This window comes from Neolamprologus brichardi, chromosome 1, assembly GCF_056152115.1.
Source record: "Neolamprologus brichardi isolate AB-2024 chromosome 1, ASM5615211v1, whole genome shotgun sequence".
NCBI classification, from domain to species: Eukaryota; Metazoa; Chordata; class Actinopteri; order Cichliformes; family Cichlidae; genus Neolamprologus; species Neolamprologus brichardi.
The window spans coordinates 15147526-15167731 of record NC_142104.1 but is presented as its reverse complement, the minus strand read 5'-3'; the positions used below and the strand labels follow the sequence as shown (position 1 = coordinate 15167731).

At 40.6% G+C, this 20206-nt stretch overlaps 2 protein-coding genes across 2 annotated transcripts; one reads left to right on the top strand and one right to left on the bottom strand.

Moving 5' to 3' along the window:
• Positions 1-2100: 2100 nt before the first annotated feature.
• Positions 2101-4529, bottom strand: mis12 (MIS12 kinetochore complex component). Its single transcript, XM_006779952.3, has 2 exons — positions 4091-4529; positions 2101-3362 (listed from the first exon to the last, which is right to left on the bottom strand). The coding sequence occupies exons 1-2, from the start codon at positions 4508-4510 to the stop codon at positions 3087-3089; spliced, it is 696 nt and encodes a 231-aa protein (XP_006780015.1). The 5' UTR covers positions 4511-4529; the 3' UTR covers positions 2101-3086.
• Positions 4530-5143: 614 nt separating this feature from the next.
• Positions 5144-15820, top strand: ppm1g (protein phosphatase, Mg2+/Mn2+ dependent, 1G). The gene is made up of 14 exons (XM_006779951.2): positions 5144-5291; positions 5547-5683; positions 6973-7042; positions 7146-7231; positions 7409-7538; positions 9089-9200; positions 9473-9678; positions 10491-10666; positions 10754-10885; positions 11403-11505; positions 11854-11985; positions 12145-12274; positions 12450-12549; positions 14035-15820. Exons 2-14 carry the CDS (start codon positions 5573-5575, stop codon positions 14233-14235), a joined length of 1689 nt encoding a protein of 562 aa, XP_006780014.1. The 5' UTR covers positions 5144-5291; positions 5547-5572; the 3' UTR covers positions 14236-15820.
• The last annotated feature ends 4386 nt before the right edge of the window (positions 15821-20206 follow it).

Sequence of the window (20206 nt, the reverse complement as noted above, 5' to 3'; positions counted from 1 at the left end):
ACATAAAAAGTAAAGATTAATGGATATTTTTTAAACAAAGTAATACTTTTGAAGTCTGATTCCTACACGAATGTCTTCTGCTTGGTAAAAATCAAGTTACAACGTGTTGGGTTTTCATCATTCCCGCTGCTGGTCTCATTAGCAAAGTAAAACAGAGCAGTTCTCACACCTCTCCATTTGGACCGATCATTTCTCAAGGAGACAGACACACACATTCAAAGAATGCGCAAAACAAATGTTGACTGTTTACACTCAACCTGTTGTTGTTTATGCACTTTCTTTCAGGTCCGCTTGTTATTTTTAGGGCTGTAAATCAGACAACAGACAACAGCAACACCAATCACAGCTTCTGCCTGCAGCAAGACTGCTAATTCTATTAACCATTAGAATATAAGCTTCCACTGACCACATTCATCTGCAGTTACCTTTGATTATAACACAATAATTATTCTAATTAAGATTCAAGAACTTATCTCTTTCACCTTCCCCCAATGTGAGAGGCCAGTTCATTAATAATTAGCCCTTTAAATTATTTTATCTTATATTTTCTGTGCCCAGCTAGAGCTGAACTGTTCAGCTATGAATAAGTCAGAGAAGAGATACTGGACCATCTTTAAGCAGCAGTTTTTACCCATGACTGTGGCATCCATTAGTCCCCCCCACCGCCCACCTCCTATTGCACAAACACCTACAAATAACTTTTGGGACTGACTTCATATATGTGCAAATGCAAAGTATTGGAATTTTTGCATTTATGTAAATCATGAAATTAAGTCACTGATCTCTGTACTTGCTGTCATAAAAATAAAACAATATTTGAATGTTTTTGTATATGTTGTTTGTATAAAGCTTGTATTGCTGTTTTTATAGTTTTATTATTACTTCTTTTTTTTTTAAATTGAAGAAGATACTTTCATCCTTTCCCATCGGTTTCTAGTCACCAAATTAAATTGTGTTGCATCTTTCTATAATGACAAATATCAAACATCTGTTACAAACCTGTTACAGTGTGGATATTAAAAAAAAAATAAGTGTTGTGATTCAGGAATAAACTCATTTTTTGTTAATGGACTTGTCTCTGGACTCTGGCCTTCTAAAAGTTCCTAGAGCCAGAAAAAAGACAATTGGAGAGCGTGCTTTTCCTTTTCGTGCCCCGTTTCTGTGGAACAACCTCCCTCAAGATATTCGGCAGGCATGCTCTGTGGAGGTTTTTAAAACTAAGTTGAAGACACATTTGTTCACCCTATCCTACATGTCTTAATTCTATAGCTTTTAGTTTTTAAATTTTTATTGTTTTTAACTTGGATTGTGTCTTTTACCTGTATTGCTATGTATCGCTTTTATTTTATTTATCTCTCTAGTTGTACAGCACTTTGTTTGAAAGCGCTTTATAAATAAAGTTATTATTATTATTAAATGGAAAACTGTCAGAAAAACTTGTAGTCATTAAACACAAGTAACCCCACTTTTGCATTAAATCACAGAGAGGTACTGCCCCCTACTGATTAGAAAGTATTAAGTTCTTTTTTTCCAGGGGGTGGGGAGGCTGGTTAGCAGAAAAAAATATTAATTATGAGAAACTTCTGAATTACAATACTATTGACAATACCCAAGGTGGCCCTTGGGGGGGTAGGGCGTATTCAAATTACGACACAGTTATGGGGGAAAACAATCATCACTAAAAACTCCTCAAAGACCTTCTCACAGCATAACCCACTCTCTGTTTCAGTAAACATATTATTTAAAGTGCCCCACTGAATCCTGATTAAGTGACAGAGGCTTTGAAGATAAAGCCCTTGAATGCAGTTCAAACATCAGTATACACCAGTTTTACTGCAGGTTTTATCACTGCTGCAGAACATTCAATTCAATTTAGTTTTATTTATATAAGGCCAAATCACAACAACAGGTAAAGACACCACAATAAACCAAAACAGAGATAACATATATGTTTATCTCAAGAAAAAAATTTAGAAATGTTGAGATCAATAAATTATTGTGCATATCTTAAATGTGTTAGCATTAATGACACAAACAATTTTGTGTTTCTTTCTGTTGGTAATTAAAAAAAAAAAACCCAAGAAGCAGCTTTTACTCTGTAAACAAACATTTATTCTTTACAACACAAGGCCAGTAATTTTTATCCTGTGCTTCCTCAGCACTGAATGAGCGGGTAACAAATGTTTTCATTGCTGGTGAGTAAATTTACTGTACGTTTCTTTCTCAAAACAGTTTTTTAATCTAAAATATCTGAACAATATGACAATGTCTTATGCAAGACAAAAAGTTATTCAGTTTGCCGTCATACTGTACAGAGAAATACATCAAATAATGACACGTAAGAAGCTCAGACCAGTGTATTTGTTATTTCTGCTTAAGTGAATAGTGATTCCCTGACATTAACATGCAGACAGCGCCATCTGCTGGACAGCGTTAATCTTAATCAAATGGTTAAACTGATAAAAGAGAATTGCAAATTAGTAAAATGACAAAAACAGGTAAAGACACATGTGATGAAAGAAAAACAAAGCAGTACACCATTAAGGCTGCAGTCTTCATGTTGAGGACGTAGGTATGATTATTGGACAAGCAGGGGGAAAAAAATATGGATTTTTCAATAATATTTGGCTGACAGGCAAAAATGACAATGATATTTGGGTTGTGTCATGAAGGAAATCCAATTTAGAAATCTACAATTTGTGGGAAAAGGAAGCAACTGAATGTAGCTTTACAATTTATTTTTCTTTTCTGAACTTTTTTTAGCTTCTGCAGGAGAGCATGGCAGTAAAACTTTGAGAACTGCTGCCATACAATACAACCCCTTTGAATATTAACTAAAAGGTTATTAAACAGACGCAACTGCATATATATGCTTTATTATTCACATTACACTTTTATGGGGGAAATGTGATAAAGCTGTCTGCACCTTCTCAGAGTTGCAGTGTCTTTTTAAGGATAACTAGTCTTTTTTTGTGTTTTCACAATATTTCCATTTATTTATGACCAGTGGTGACCAAAATGAATTGGCAAACAATTGAAGAACTTATTAATTTGGGTGACAGACTTTAAACAAATATGAGTTCGGTTCATTGAGGAGCTGTGCTGCAGACCAGCACTGCCCTTATGGCCTCCTGCAGTTTCTTTACAGACTCCATCACCAGTCGAAAACTTTCATGGAAGTTGCCGTTACCTTCCCTCACCCAGGCTTCCTGGAGCTCACCGACCCATGTCAGGATCTCGTCCAGCTGTTTCTGCACCTCCCTCTGCTCTTCTAGCTCAGCTAGCAGGGCCTGTCTGGCACAAACTTCTGCTTCATAGGCTCTCTGGAGGTCCACCAGGGAGGACTCCAGCTTCAGTACCTCCTGGACCATACAAGATCACATTCAAAGCAAGAGGGAGAAAAATCAGTTTTAATCATGCTTTGAACAATCATGATGAATTCGATGTTAAAATGAAGTTAGAACATGTTTAATGCCATTAAAAAGTTGCTCGTATTCTTGAAATTTCACAGATATTCATAACTCGGTGTCCACTTAGTAAACCTTCCTGATTTTCCTTCCTCTTCTTTTTTCCCAAAAGAAAGTCTGGGTTTTAGTTTTACTGCAGTTAAGTTGATTTTTAACACTTAATGCAATTAAACACAGTTAGGTCCATAGGTTTTTGATCTACACACTTAATTTTGCCCTTGTACATTTCCACTATCAAATGCGGAACTGCAAAACGGATAGGACAGAACTTCAGAGTTTCTTAATTCTTCAGTGGCCAAGTCAATCACCTGATCTCAACCCAAGAGAGCAAACTTTTCAATAATTGAAATTATTGGGAAATTAAAGAGAATACGGCATTTAGAAGTTATGCTGTCAATTGCTGAAACCAACTACCCAGATCTTCTCCGATTTTAGCTAGTGTTTGAAACCTGCTATATAAATAAACATGCGTTGCCTAGGTCAACACCCAGATGTTTAACTTGAGGTTTTCCGACTTAAATAGAGATTAATGGAATGAAAATGTGCCAGGATTAGGGTTTTAACATTATCTTAGACATACAGAGCCCTAAAAAATGATCAACTCCATTGGCCTCCCCACCCACCTGGATGTCTTGGGGGTTGTTTTTGTGCGACTGGTCCTCGGGTAGCAGAACGTTTGGCGGCACGGAGAAACAGTGGCTAACCAGCAGCCCATCCATCCGCTTAGACAGCTGTTTGAACCGCTCTTCGAGGAACTGCTGCAGCTTTCGGCTGCACTCTCTAGCCCGGGACCGGAGCAGTTCCTCAGTCCCGTCCGGTTCCCCTTTACTCAACTGCCGCACGCAAACCTTCTCCACAACGGGCAAAATTTCGTACAAACAGTCCAGAAAAGCACTGTGAACACGGATCATGCAGGTCTGCGGGGTGAAGCCGAAAAACTGCGTCTCATACAGTTTTAGCTGAGCCGGAGAGAGACTGTCCGCCTCTGAGACGTCCTCTCCGTGGACATCCATTGCCTCGGCTTCCCGGGTTTCCCGCGCCATGTTCAATCGCTAAGCGTCCTTCTTCTTCCTGGTCATAGTTGAGATATTTTTGGGCAGCAAATGTAGAAATGAATCTTTACCGCCACCAACCGATAGAAGGTGTTAATGACAAATAGGAAATTCTTAATCTCAATCTAGGGGTCTTTTTTATTTATAAAAATTTCACACTTTTGGAAATACCACATAAAATACAAACACTTCACTCACAGCCAAAGTATATGTTTTTACTGTAGTATCAATAAACGTAGGCATTAATCCCTCCTCATGCTAGCTGTGTGGAAAAAGTTTGGGTTGGGGTGGGGGGTATACATCTGCAGATGATGTTAAAATTGGTCCTTTCTAGAGCCTGTAGACAGTTTCATTTTTGTGTTGTTTTTTATCATCTAAAAAAAATAGAGTATAATGTCTAAAAAAAATTAAATAATAAATAAAATAATTTATTTTTAATTAAAATGTATTTAACTTATTTTCAACTTTAGTTTTAGTTAATAACTCCGCTTATTCAAACTTAAAAAACAAACAAACAAAAAGTTGAAAAGATTTTCTGTTTATTGTTGATTAAACAATGCGCATGACCAAAGCGTGTGACGTGGCCCTCTGACACGCCCACCTTGTTCGAGCGAAAGGGGCATGCGCGCGCATTCACTTCCTTCGCGGCTCGTGCTTCTCTCTTCTCTCTGTGTGTTGATAGCGGCTTTTGCTTCCACACGTGCAATCATTCCTATGTGAATCTCTTTCTGTTTGGAGCCGCTTTTAAACTTTTCCTGCGCCGTCAGAACAGGTAAATCAGCTGTCGGTGTTAGGCGTTTGATTTTCCCCGCAGCTGCGCAGCCGCTCGCGCGGGGGCAGAGGTTACCGCTGGAAGTTTAGCCGGGTTTAGCATGGTGGTATTAGCTAGCCGCTGCGCCTACTTTTTGTTGTGGTGTTGCTAACGTTAGCCAGCTAGCACCCGCAGCTAGAAGGGACAGGGTAATGTAAAATGTAACGTGAACCTAAAAAGATGTGACGCTTCTTTCTCCTGTTGTCTTCCCTCCAGGTGTAAAGCCATAGAAACGGACTACCATGGGGGCATATCTGTCTCAGCCTAGCACCACCAAGACCTCTTCAGATGGCGGCAACAGCAACATGAGCTACGGTTTCTCTGCCATGCAGGGCTGGCGGGTCTCCATGGAGGTGAGGCGGAAAATGAATAAGCGCATCAGCGACCGTGGTGTTGCTGCTTTGCCAGCTTGTTTGCCAAATGAAACGAAGCGAAAAACATTTTACTGGGTTACGAATGAGAAATGCAAGACATTTTTGTTTTGTTTGTTTGCTTGCGCGGAGCTCAAAACCTCTAAAATCAGTTGCTGAACATCAGCTGCGTTTGTGGTGGAAATTCACAGCATTTAATGACGGTGGTGTTTAGAAAGTATCATACTTGGTTCTCACTTCAGATCAAAAATGTAGACGGCATTCAGCTAATTTTGACACCTTCAAAATCAAACAAAAAAGAAAGTAATCAGTGGGGTGGTTTAATTTTTTTTTTCTTCAGGGACACCCTCACTGCATTGTTTTCATTTTCAGCCATTTGACTTTTGCTTACATCCAGAGTAATCTAGCATTTCAGGGCCAGGAACTGGTGATCTAGTTTAGTTTTAAAACTTTTAGACTGTGTTTTAATCTAAATGGGAAAGGCACATACGTACAAACTTGCTTTTCTACTGGGTCATCCAAATTAAGCTTATACATATTTTAGCTCCACTCTCCACTTTGATTGCCCAAGAGTCCCATCTCTGCTTTTTGAGGATTATGTGGTTCTGTTAGCTTCATCGGGTGGTCGTCTCTAGGAATGGGAAATAGCTCCATTGAGTCTGAGGCCATGGTTCATAGGCAGAAATGTGTGGAGTGCTTACTCTGAGTCAGGGACAATTTGCTGCCCCAGGTGGAGGAGTTTAGGTATCTCAGGATTTTGTTCACAAGTAAGAGGACAGGGGACCAGATCATCAGCAGACGGATTGGGACAGAGGCTGCAGTGATGAAACCTGAGTGTAAAAGTGAAACTGTTGATTTACTGTTTAATCGGTGTCCCCTAATGACCATTCCCTGGATAGATTGATAGATAGTATCTTATCTACCTTTTAATAATTTCATTCTAGTTGGGACTTTCTATGGTGCTGTTAACATATTTGCTTTGCAACAACTCTCAGTTACTTTACTTTCTGTAACCGCTTCACCTCATTATCAGCACATGCAAATAAATCTTTAATTGCTTCATGGAATTTGCAGATGAAAATGCTCCCTGGACTGAGGTTCTTCTTATTTTAAGGGGGGGGGGGGGGTGTTTTGTTTTGGGTTTTTTTTTTTTTTAAAGAAAAGATAAACTTTGTTGCTTAACAAATATAAAATACATTGGTCTCACCTAAATTTCATGTTCACTGTGATTTTGATTTTTTGATTTTTATCCCCATCTTTCTTTGTCACAGGATGCTCACAACAGTATCCCAGACTTCGATGAGGATACTGCCATGTTTGCCGTGTATGATGGACACGGAGGTAACGCACTGATTGGAATTTTTTTGTTTGTTTGTTTTTTTGCACATCAGAGTACTATGTGCACACACTTCAGTTCATTTATATTACTTATTTTCCCTTTTAGGTGAAGAGGTAGCGCTGTACTGTTCAAAGTACCTTCCTGACATCATCAAGGAGCAGAAAGCCTACAAAGATGGCAAACTTCAAAAGGTGAGATGCGTCCAGAAACGTTTGCAGGACTTAAATGAGTTTGAAGAAAAATGCCCATGACCACATGCTGCTTGGCTGTGGTATACTTAAAGCCATATTAGAAACGGTGTATTATGAGGGCATGGTTGCCTCTTCTCTGCTCTTACAGTATCAACATGTTTGCATGTTGTTTTCCAGGCACTGGAGGATGCCTTCTTGGCCATCGACGGCAGGATAACCACAGAGGAAGTCATCAAAGAGCTTGTCCAGATCGCTGGACGGCCCACCGAGGAGCCACCCGCTGAAAAGGTGGCAGAGGAGGACGATTGTGAGTACACCACTGCTTGTGACATTTCATGTGGATTCTAGTGTCAGTGAACACATAATAAATGCTCATCTTTGTTGAATGATAATGCAGAATTGTTAGTATATGACATAAATTACAATATAATAAACCAGGAACAATGTTATTCTTACCATAGATATAATCTGTCCGAGCCTGAAGTTACACAACAGAAAAATTTATGTCTACACTCACATTTCGCGGTGTGCTCCTGCTGAGTGTATAAGGGCTTACAGCTGTCCCACAGTCACAGTTTCATACTGTAATATTTAATCTTTGACATTTGTTTTGCGCTTCTCCCATTCCCGGTGAATGCCACTATCACTCACTTCTCTATTCCAGCCCACTTGTGCAATCAATATTCAGCAATCATATACATCATAGGCATAGTCGGGGTCTTGGAGTACTGCACGGGAGCGCATCTTGAGTGGGTGAAAACCCCTCTCCTCCTCTGCAGGGCTGAAACTTTTAATTAATGGTATGTTCACAACAAACGCAAAGTGAAGTTTTAACTCTCACTACTTAAAACGTTTGTCTCCAGCAGCCGATGTAGTGGGAGGACTGCAGCTGATAGCTAGTTACACTTTAGACTTTGTTTATAATCACACTGAGCAAATATGTTACATTTGATGTGAACACATCATAACATATTTATCACATCTTCATAAGTAGTACCTTGCTTTGCTTCAAGTGCTCACTTGAAAGTTGAGACTTGTGTGTTTCGTGTCATCAGCAGTAACTTTCCACGTCAACGCCTTAAATCGCTTAATGTCATTATCTCTGGTCACTGCTGTTCACATCCTGTATGGATCCCTCTTTAGACAAAAGCACTTGAAAAAGGACAATCTGGAAATTTAGGGAAAAAAGGTTAAATAAAATCAAAGGAATGCAACATGTGCTTTGCTGCAAACCAAGATTATTCTGTGTTTTAAAAATAGGTTAATTATTTTTTGGACAGTGATTTATGGTCCCCTCTAAAAAGCACAAGTTTGAAAGACATTTGGTGCTTTAAGTTCCCCGAGTGCAAAGAAAGTTGTTTTTTGTTTGCTTATTTTGTCATTTGTCACAAAATGCTCTCCGGTTCCTGCCATGTTGTGCTTTTTTGAATTCTCACTCATGCCTACAGCTGTGCAGACAGATGACATAATTTAAGTCTTTGAGGATTTAGTGCTTATAGACCTTGAGGTGGTCATTACGATTGGGCCCATATGAAAGATGAAGGTCATGTGCAAGTGTACTTGTGCCTGGATTTGCGTTTATGTGATTATAATTTTATTGTCACTTCAACAACTTAATGTTTTAGCCGTAAACCTTTGGCACAACAGCATTCATCTTGTTTTGTTTGCCCTTCTGTATTTATTCAAAGTGCGTTAACTGTAACTACTCGAACGATCACCAGCAATAAAAATCAAACCAAATTTGTGGGAATACAGCAAGTAAATTACATGCTTAGAGTGCGTGCACTATTTGTAGCTTGAATCTCTGACGTCAAATGATAATACAAGTAATTCTGTGTTTTCTTTTCCTTCTCTCAGTGGACACAGAGGAGGCAGCTTTGCTCCACGAGGAGGCCACAATGACTATAGAGGAGCTGCTGGTACGATACGGCCAGAACCGCAATGCTATCAAACATGCGGCCGCCATGAGGTACATCATTAAAGTTGTTATGATTTATGCATGAAGTTTTCACCTGAAGAAAGTAGAAATTAAAAAAAAAAAAATGTTACTGCAAGAGGTCATGTCATGCAAGTTAATCAATACTGGTGTCAGATATCTCACAATTGTTCTCCTCTTGCCACCTTTTCAGCGGGTCAGAAATTTACGATATCCAACAGTCTGGATGGTTCAGCTACTTGTTTCATGTTGGTCGGCACAGTTAGAAGCTGCAAGAATTAATTTTCCTTTGTTTTAAATCTTAGTGTTTCAGCTAAGAAGGGCTCCAGTTCGCAGCCTGAATCCTTAGGAGATAAGGGGGAAGGTTCGGAGGAGCAGAAGAAAGAGGGGCTAAATGGAGAAGTGGAGGTGGAGGAAAGCAATGAGGAAACAAAGGAAGGCGAAGGAGCAGCGTGCGGGTCTAAGCTACGAGCCTGTCGGCGAAGAGGAGGTGGCGAAGGCAGTGGCTCAGGTACAGAGATGTTCAGTCAGTCTATTGCAGAAATTCTAGAACTGCAGATCCAATTTTAACATGTTAATTACATATGAGTGTCTGTGTTTTCACTCAGTGTTAAGCACACATGGATTTTGCAGTAGTATCAGCCATATAAGTATATTGGACAACTTAATTGTGTTGGGTTTTTTTTAATTGTTTTTTTCTTTTTTGTTAGCCCATCTAGCCTTATGACCATTGAGCTTATGTCATAGCAACGTGTCCATCCTTTCATCTACAAATCACAAATACACAAATATCACTAATTTGAGCAACTTTTTCAGAGTGTTCTTTTCTTGCTGCTTTTAGCCTTTTCTGATCTTTTCTTTCACACCCTGAGTCTGACACAGAGCCACAGTGTACTATCACCTCAGTATCCTCCATTTTTGTTTGTGTTACATACAAATTACATCACGGGACTTTCGGGCCACCTAGCTGGAACCATCCCACACACATTTAGGTGGTACTCATTGTATTCTAAAATGACAGAAACGGAGTAAAGTAGAATATCAAGCTGAGTAGATGCTGGTGGAAAACAGGCATTGGACTGTAGCTGGTGGTGGTCCTCCTTCACCAGAAATCTGCTGAGGTCATTGTAATCAGAACGTGCCGCAGACAGAGAACAGGTTCATGTGCTGCTATCCCAAGCTCACCAAAGCTGGAGAGTGAACAAAGATGTCGGTTCCCAGCTGCAGTCTAGTCTGCTCAAAAGTAGATTTATCAGTCAGCACTCTCTCACGGTTGTATTTATTTTCACTCTCTTATCCGTTTTTCTTTTCTCGTTCCTACAGCTGACAGCGGAGCTGATTCAGGAAGCTCCAATGGTGAGGAAAAGGCCGGTAAAGCAGAAGGAGATGCAGGCCCTTCCTGCTCCTCTTCATCCTCAAAGGCTTCAGGAGATTCGAAGTCCAGGTTTTTTGATGATAGCGAGTCTGAAGGAGAGGAGGAGGAGGCTAGTGAGGAAGAGGTGAGACTAAGGGAGTAGAATATTGGAATTTTTTTGGGCTGTGAAACTTTACTCTGAAACGCCAGTGTAATCACTGTTTTAACTCAGGATGTCAGTGAAGATGAAGATGGTGACAGCAGTGAGCTGGAAGAAGAGGAGGATACAGAAGAGGGAGAAGAAGACTCTGAGGATGAAGAGGAGGAGGAAATGTGTCTACCTGGAATGGATGGCAAAGAAGAGGTGTGTTGTAAAGACTTAAGTTTTATTTTTGCTGTTTGATGTATTTTTTTTTTATTGGTTTTATTAAACCAAAAATGAGGTTTGCTTTCAACAAATGGTCAAGTGGGCATTACTTTATCATAGTTATTTGTACATCTTGTTAAGTGGAAGAAATTTTGATGACTGCCTCAAGCCTTGGTTATACTCTGTTGCAGACACGGACAGCTAGAGACCTGGCAGCTTATCAGTCATTCTTGTTATACTTGTTTGAAGTCTGCCGCCTGGGGCACGTGGATAGTTGGTGCATTGTAATGTTAATTCTCTTTGGATGGTCACAGAAAACAGACAGAACGCTGAACATCCATGTCTGATGGCAAAAATTTACGTATCACATGCCCGAGTGGACGTGACACAGACCATTTGATTTGAATCAAATCAAATAGTCTCATTCATATGAAAGACGGTGGTTCGGTTACATCGTTAAAAGCCCTCGTAGTTTTGGCAGCGTGTCACAGCTCACGTGTTTGTGTGTTTACAGCCCGGCTCAGACAGCGGAACCACAGCCGTCGTGGCTCTGATCCGAGGGAAGCAGCTGATTGTGGCCAATGCTGGAGACTCTCGCTGCGTGGTGTCTGAACGCGGTAGGTCCAAACTATCTGATTCAAGCACTGAGTTATAAAACAGTTGTCAAAGCTGAGGATTTCTGGCATGGTAGTCACTCTCCCCACTGCTAATGTGCAGCATACAGTATGTTTATATTGTGTGTTACGTAAGAAATTTCTCCAGTGCCACGATAAAGATTGAAAACCTCTTAGCTGAATCAGTTGTTGTGGTACCTCCTCCAGCAGCAGGAACCTTGACCTTGCTTCTCTTATTTATTCTCTGATGTTTTACTGAACAGTTTGTTGAAGGATCAGACTTGCAGTAAAGGTGGATTTCTGCACAGTCTTTATCTAATTTGTGAGCACTCTGTTTCTGTGTGACTGCAGGCAAAGCTGTTGACATGTCCTACGACCACAAGCCAGAGGACGAGGTGGAGTTAGCTCGCATCAAAAACGCTGGAGGGAAGGTGACGATGGATGGGCGTGTCAATGGTGGACTAAACCTTTCCAGAGCCATTGGTAGGTGACTCTGTGAAACCTTCAGATTATTAATATTCGGGTTCTTGGAATCACTCCTATTCATTTTCTTTTGAATATTGTAGCAGTTCTTCATTGATGTCCGGTGTTTGCATGTTCTCAACTGCAGTGACCAAACTTAGTCTGAATTCTGACTCTCAGGTGACCACTTCTATAAAAGGAACAAGTCTCTGCCACCAGAGGAGCAGATGATTTCTGCAATGCCCGATGTTAAAGTTCTGACACTTAACGAGGACCACGACTTTATGGTTATTGCCTGCGACGGCATCTGGTGAGTGTAAATGGTTATTTCCCCCATTAACTAATTTCAGGGGTGTTAGTAAAATGATGGCCAAAACTGGAGCTAGTCAAATAATTTTGTAACTTGAGACAAAAAAAACACACACCAAAGTTACCATGTTTTGATTCAGCTGTTAAATCCAGTTTGTGCTTCTGTTTGTTTGCAGGAATGTGTTGAGCAGTCAGGAGGTGGTGGACTTCATCAGCGAGAGGATCAAACCAGACCAGAATGGCAAAACCAGAGCACTTTCCTCGATTGTGGAAGAGGTGAGCATGAAGGAAAAACTCAGATTTTATATTGAAGTACAGTGTAGTCATCAGGGATTAAACAATGCTCTACTCAGCAGCAGGGCAAAAATACTTGCTGGTTAAACTAAATGGATAAGCGATAAATATACAGTTTTTGTAAACAATTAGATCTAAGAGTAGAGCATTAGACCTAATCACATAGCATTTGCTCTTAGAACTATTAGTTCTTCTGCCACACAGAGATAAGATTGTGGAAATTTAATCCATGCAGTAGCTTAAACACTTGTGCAGTTCTCAGAAGCCAACATTGTGTACAGTCATGTGAAACAGTTTTCACGGGACTCGGTTCTTCACAGTTCCACAAAGTACATCCTGTGATTCAGGAAGTGTTACAAACACCTTCAGCAGCAGTAACTTGAAAGTAATTATTTTCTGAACGATTTCATCAGTCTCTCACATCATTTTAGAGCAATTTACGCTCACTCCTCTTTAAAATGCTGCTTCAGTTCATAGAGGTTTGTTCATGCACAGCTCTTTTAAGGTCCTGCCACAACATTTTAAACAGATTGGGCTCCTTTTTCGATTTGCTGCTGTGCCTTGGGTTCATTGTCCTGTCCTCACATCTGGCTCTAGAATACTTTGGTATGCAGGAAAGTTCATGGTTGTCTCAATGACTAGAAGGTGTTCAGGTCCTGTGGCTCCAAAACAAGCCCAAATCCTCACCCCTCCACCACCGTGCTTAATAGTTAATGTGAGGTGTTTGTGCTGATATTTTCACCAAATGTGGTGCTGTGCATCCCCTCCAAACATCTCCACTTATCTTGTCTGTCCAATTGATATTGTTCCAGAAATCTTGAGGTTTGTTCAGATGCACCTTTCCAAACCTAAGCCATGCTACCATAGAGAGAAGACGCTTTGTCCTGGCAGCCCAACCAAACCTGTTCCATTTCCAATTGTGCTGTCGTGAACTTTAATATTTATCGCCTGCCTGCTACCAACACACCATCATGCCAGCTTAATAAATTTTTTCACACCCATCCATGTCGCGTCAAGGTTCTGTCTCGTCAGTGACAGGGAGTTGGAAATAAGTATGGCCATACTTAGGCCATAAGTATGGCCTAAGTATGGCGCCTAATAGGCGCGCTATTAGGCCTAAGTATGGCCTAATAGCGCGCCTTTCACAGGAAAAGGCGCGCTATTCCTGTGAAAGAGCGCGCCTTTCAGGAACAAACCTATAACCACTCACCCTTGTCATTATCATCCTCATGCATGCAGGGGTTAAACTGATCTATAATGTGTCATTTGTACAATGTTCGATCTCTTCCTTTTAATTGATAATTTATTCTTAGACTAGTCTGTTTCTTCACATTTAAGTGACAAGTAAATTAGTTACCAGGAAAATCACAAGTAATCACTGTTGTCTGTCTTATTGCCTTAATTGCCTCAAAAACATTGTCCAAGGTCTCAGTCTTCAATTTCAAGTTTCACATGTCCTCCTGACAGCTGTTGGACCACTGTTTGGCCCCCGACACATCTGGAGATGGGACAGGATGTGATAACATGACTTGCGTCATAGTCACCTTCCGGGCACACCCGTCTTCCACAGATTCGGACGACACAAAGAAGAGGAAGCATGCAGAGGAGGGAGAAGGGACTGAGCAGGAGGAGAATGGAAATGACAGCAAAAAGGCAAAAAGTGACTAAAGAGGAGACGAGAGAAACTGTCCCAGACGGAGCAGCTGGTCCCACGCTACCCCAGACACAACACAGAGACACATTCTGTTCAAAATTAAATCCTGACCTCACAAACGTCATTTCACCCTGAAGCAGACATTAGAAAAGCTCTGCCGAACTGAGACCATGAGAAGTTCGTTTGGTTTTTTTTTCTGTGCTCTGTTCTTGGTGGAGTTTCAATTAAGACACACCCTGCAGTAGTTTCTTTTGATTGATTCAACTGGAAAGAGGTTCTTAAGTTCTTAAATTCACAAAAGGCACACACACAAAATACCACATCATTTTCCAACCAGTAGGATGCTGCAGGGGGGAACCAGTCTAAAGAGTCAGATGTGTAGATCCCTGCAGACAAATGCGGCAGTTTTGTTTTTTAAATTACTTTTCACGTAGCAGTTTGTTTTGGTAAAATTTTGATCAGTTTGTGAAGTTATGAGTCTAATTCATGTTCACATGTGTGTGACACATGCACTTCCATTGAGGCTTTGCAGTGTAAAACATTTGTGTTGCTGTTTTAGACTCGGATGTTGCCAACCATGAATTCTTGTTTCACATCCTCTTCAGACTAACTGAACCCAGAGTGCTGGAATGGATGCTGGTTGCTACGCTGTAACTGTATAAGAATGAATTGAACGAGAGGACTCCCAAAGTAAAGCTTCAGGATGCAGTGAGAATGGACGTGCTGGTTTAGCTCTGTCAGTTTGTGTAGCTCTGCCCATCAGGATGAGGACCACACAGACTCTTGTCCAGTTGCTCTAATTTGCCATTTATATTTTTCTCCCTTTAGCACTCTTTCACAAGTAAGGATAAAGATATATATATTTTTTAATTTCAGTCTTGCTGCTGAAGCAACAGCCCAACACCTCACCTTATCTTGCCTTTCTTCATTCCTGATTTTGTGTTTTGGTTCATTTCAATTCTGTTTCCAGCCAGGGTTTTTGAGCTAGTGTGCTTTCCATCAGTAAGATTTGATAGCAGGGGAACCGAGGCCTTTAATGTCCATCCAGAGAGAAGTGGTGATTAGAGCCCGGGACCTATCTTCACCTCAGCTACTCGCACGCCGCCTGTCTCATTCCCACTATAACTAATTTTTAAGGATATCTTTAGGATGTGTTTTAAGTAAAAAGTATTTCCACTCAGCTGTTTGTTTTTCATTTATGATAATCAGTCCTCTGGCAGTTTTTCTAACAATTAAAAAAAAATTTAAAAAGTCCTTTTGTGAGCACACTCTGAAATCTCCTTGACGCTGGACTGGGGGAAGGATGCACAAGGTTTTTTTCCTGAGTGGAAATACAAATTGAGGTTAAGAAAACGGTGTAGACTTTTTTTGTTTTTCCAGTCTCATTTAAGACATTGTGTGACTGTAAAGTTGTTTCCAGTGTCCTATCTCGTCACCATGCCCTTTTTTCTGTACATAGTTTTTTTCAATACTTGTAATTGAAGAAAAGGAAAATGCTTTTTCTTTGTAATTGTGAGTCGGTGTGACATTTTGGTGCATACTCTTTTGACACCAGTATGTAAGTACATACAAATACATTTTTTTAAATAATCAACCGTATTTGTGTGTGTGTGCGCCTGTTATTTATTGTTAGAACCAGATTCATGTTTGTTTGTTTGATTGTTTTTTGTTTTTAAACATTTAAGGTGGTTAAGCTGAGGTCACTGGAAATATTTGTGGTTTTTCGGTTTTCATTAATTTCAGGTAGCCCTTTTTAGATTATGAACCCATAGTGCCATGCAGCCATCCTGCACTAAAGTATTTACTGCATGCAATGTAAAATAATTGGACCCATTGCTTCAGCCCCTGCAATCAGCGTTTTAGTAAGTTCTTAAATTCACAAAAGTCACACACTAAATACCCAAATAATTTAATTCTTAAATTATCCATATAGAAGCTGAACAGAGAAAAATCTTTTTTTGCTACCAGTTAGAAATATCCAGTTGTGGAGGTACCAGTCTTAAAGGTAATTCTCAGAAAGTCCTGCAGATGGCAGCAGACAATAGACTTGATTTGATACATTATATTTCTCTGAACAGGGAGAGGTACCAGGACACTAATAGGAACACCTTTTTATTATTGGGTTGGCCACTCTTTTGCCTTTAATTCTTTATCACACAGAACTAACAAGGTGCTAGAAACATTCCTCAGATCTATATTGTCCTTATGGTCCATATTGATTTGACAGCATCATACACACATCACCGTGTGAATTTCCTGTTCCACCACATCCTAGAGGTGCTCTATTGTGATGTTTAAGAAACCAGTTTTTAGATGACTGGTGCTTTGTGACATCAGTAGTCATCAGAAGATGGGAACACTGTGGACATCAGGGGAAGTTAAAATGATGCTCAGTTGGTATTAAGGAGCTCGGAGTATGCCAAGAAAATATCCCACACGCTGTTAGACCACCAGCAGCCTGAACTGTTGATTAAGGCAGGATGCATGTTGTTTACACCAAATCCTGACCCTCCATGTGAATGTCACAGCAGAAAGACTGCTTTCCCTTCAGACCAGGCAACATTTTTTTCAACCTTATTGTCCAGTTTTGGTGAAGCTGTTTAAATTGTAGCCTCAGTTGTCAGGAATAGCACCTAATGTGGGCTATTGTAGACCATCTGCTTCAAGGGTCGACGTGTTGTTACAAGTGGTTATTTGAGTTACTGTTGCCCTCCTATCAGCTCGAAGCGGTCTGACCATTCTCTGACCTCTGACATCAACAATACTTTTTCACCCAGAGAACTGCTGCTCACTGGATTTTTCTTCTCTTTTTTTCTAGACCATTCTCTGTAAACCGTAGAGATAGTTGAGTGGAAAACTCCCTGTTGGGCACCAAACACCAAGCAACGTTAAAAGTCGCTCAATTTCTCTGTCTTCCCCATTCGGATGTTCGATTTGAACTTTAGCAGGTCGTTTACCACATCTGAACTGTGTTTCTGCCATGTGATAAAGTTAAAAGACAATGTAGTGTATACAAATCTATGTTCCATGAAGGGCAAAAAGGCAGAGGGGTTTCATGCCCTGCTGATGCTCGTGGACTTTAACCAGGTGGAACAACTAATCATGTAGATCACATCACATTCTCTGTATTGAATGAAAAACCCTTCATACAGTTTGTCCTTCGTCCATAGTACACAGTCCCATGCCTTCTATGGAAGACAAAATGTGTTATACTTTAAACCCCCACAGGAACAGCAAAGCAAAGGAGGACAGACTTGACTCCTCGCTAGCCTCGGGGCTTCTCTGTTCCTGCCTTGTCATTGGTCGAAGCCCTTCAGTTCTGGTGGCTGTGCAGCTCCCCGAGGATCATAGTTGCTGCAGGAACAATAGAAAGCAAGAGAGGAAACACACACTGTCCTTGGAATCTAAAAATGTTTTTGCAGACACAAATACACGTGTTTTCTCCGGGTCTTTACCAGGCAGGATGTTTTTTGTTCTGGTAGTCCAGATTAGCACTGTGTGTGGATACAGAGAGTGCGTGCAAAGTTTATTAGTTTGTGTGTGTGTGTGGGAAGGGGGTATCATTATTGGACTAAAGGACAGAAATACAGACCGAAACACACAAGATTTTGTGTCTCTATCAGTGTGAATGTGACTTTTGTTGTTGCTTCTGAAAACCAGTCCCATAATTTCCAGAATTTTCTGCACAAGATTTTATGTTTTGGCAGTTTCTCAAATACTCAGGCCACTGTCCAAAGCTGCTGCTAGTTTTTTCTTCCCCGCTTTAGGTGTAAAAAAGTTTCTTTAAAGGCTACGGCCATGGAGCTCAATGGTGGCCTTGTCCAGCTGTGTGCGTGCTGGGGGAGCTGTTTCTGTCTGTAGACTCTTAAACTTGACTGATGACTGTGGAAGAGAACCACAGGAGACCTGCAATTGTACATATAGAACCGTGTGTGCGTGTGTGTGTGTCTGTGTGTGTGTAGTCTAGCCAACAGGTCCTATATAGAAAGCTAGACCACAATAGCAGGTTGTAGCCAGACACTGTAGGCATTCATCTAGACTTGCACAGTCGTTTTCGATCTCATGCTCTAAAACTGCATTGCCCTTGTTGCCCTCACGCTGTAGAGTTTAGCTGTTTCCCAGCAAACACACACACACAGACACACACATTCCAGTGGTCACAGTAGTGCAATTAAAATATGGGCAGCGACCAAAAACGGTTAACTACAAGGTCTTTTTAAAGGCAGACACTTCTAATCTGCATTCGTGTCCCTGTGCATTGATGCTACACATGATAGAGGATGATTAAAACTACATAATAACAGCCCCATAAGGACCCTTATTGATGGGTGTTTTAGCAGAGCCTGTGTAGCTCAGATCTTGATTGTCCGTTTGTCATTTCACCCTGGTATGTCTACCAGAAGATTGTGGCATGTGTACAGTGTGGGTGCATTGGTGTCTGCGCTTGTAAACTTTCATTCCAGTTTCACCACTGGCTAGCTGTGAACAGGAAGCCAAGTGCATAAGTCTTCCATGCCACTTATAGCCTCTCATGCTGTAAAACCCATGTGGCCCAGGTACGGGATCCTCCACAAGCTGGTAGATGGTAAATTTCAATTTAATTTATATATCACCAAATCACAACAACTGTCACCTAAAAGCACTTTATATTGCAAGGTAAAGACCCCACAATAATGCAGAGACAACCCCACCAAGCGACAGTGGGGGGGAAAACTCCTTTTTAACAGGAAGAAAACTCCTGCAGAACCAAGCTCAGTGAGGGGCGGTCATCTGCGGAGACCGGTTAGGGGTAAGGAGTTCAATCTGTGAACTCTTCAATTTTTAGTTTGACGTCACTCTTTTGTCAGCACCTCTTTTCTGTGAAAAAGTTATTTGAAAAACCTGAACCAACAAAGCCACAAATTTCCCCAGGAAGACTAAAAACAGAGCTAAATGAGAGGGTGTTACATTCATGTACATTTTTTTTGTTTGTGTAAATTATGTAATAAATAAAGGGCACACAAAAAGTCCACAAATTGACCTCTGAAGACGTATGTCCACCACAAATCACAGGACTGTCCTATCAGCATGAGCGTAGCTGATAACGCACACACACACATATGTCACAGTCAGCTGTTCTTTTGCAGGAAGTACCAGCGTGTCAGTTCCAGATACATCCTCTGTGAGTGTTTGTGTGTTTTCAGGCTGAGCACATTGAACAAACTGATAGTAAAAAAAACTCCTCACATCCTTTTTTTCCTTTTCTTTTCCTCTTGTCCCTTTCACCTCCCTTTTTTCCATTTTCTCCTCCACCCACTCCTACTTCCTGTCACCTCTTCACTCCACTTCCTCTTTTTTCCCTTCCTCCCTGTCTTCTGATCTTTCCTCTTCTCTGTGATAACTTTGTCTCATGTCCCGTTCGCTCCCTTCCTGTTCTCGTGTTCAGTTTTCGCAGATTTCAACAGATTTGTAGATTTGTAGCACACCACGGTTAATTTGTAGGTTTCATTAACCTCTAACTTATATTCCATATTCTGTATTCCCAAGGCCTTACCACAGTGGACAGCAACAGATGCCCTTACTGAAACAACCCCCACAGGTGTTTGTGCTAATTTAAATATACGAAAGATAAGAAAGATCTTTGTACTGCAACCCTCAAATAAAATCACCAACACAATGATTTCACTCTCAGTAATTTCCTTTAAGATACTTTATGTTAGATATTAAATGTTTTAAACTGTTCATCTGTAGATGATTTAAATATTAAAACCAAAAAATTAGAAGCAAAACCTGATCAAGTGACACTCAAATGAAATAAAGTGATTAGAAAGGTCAGTGAGTTTAATTTCACTAGCCACACCAAGGCTAGAAGAAGAAATCACTTAAACAGAACCAGTGTGACAAAAAGAAGCAGGCTAAAAGATCTCAAAACATAACACATCATGTCACGATCTAAAGAAACTCAAAGGACAGATGAGAAACAAAATCAATTATATCTACCAGTCT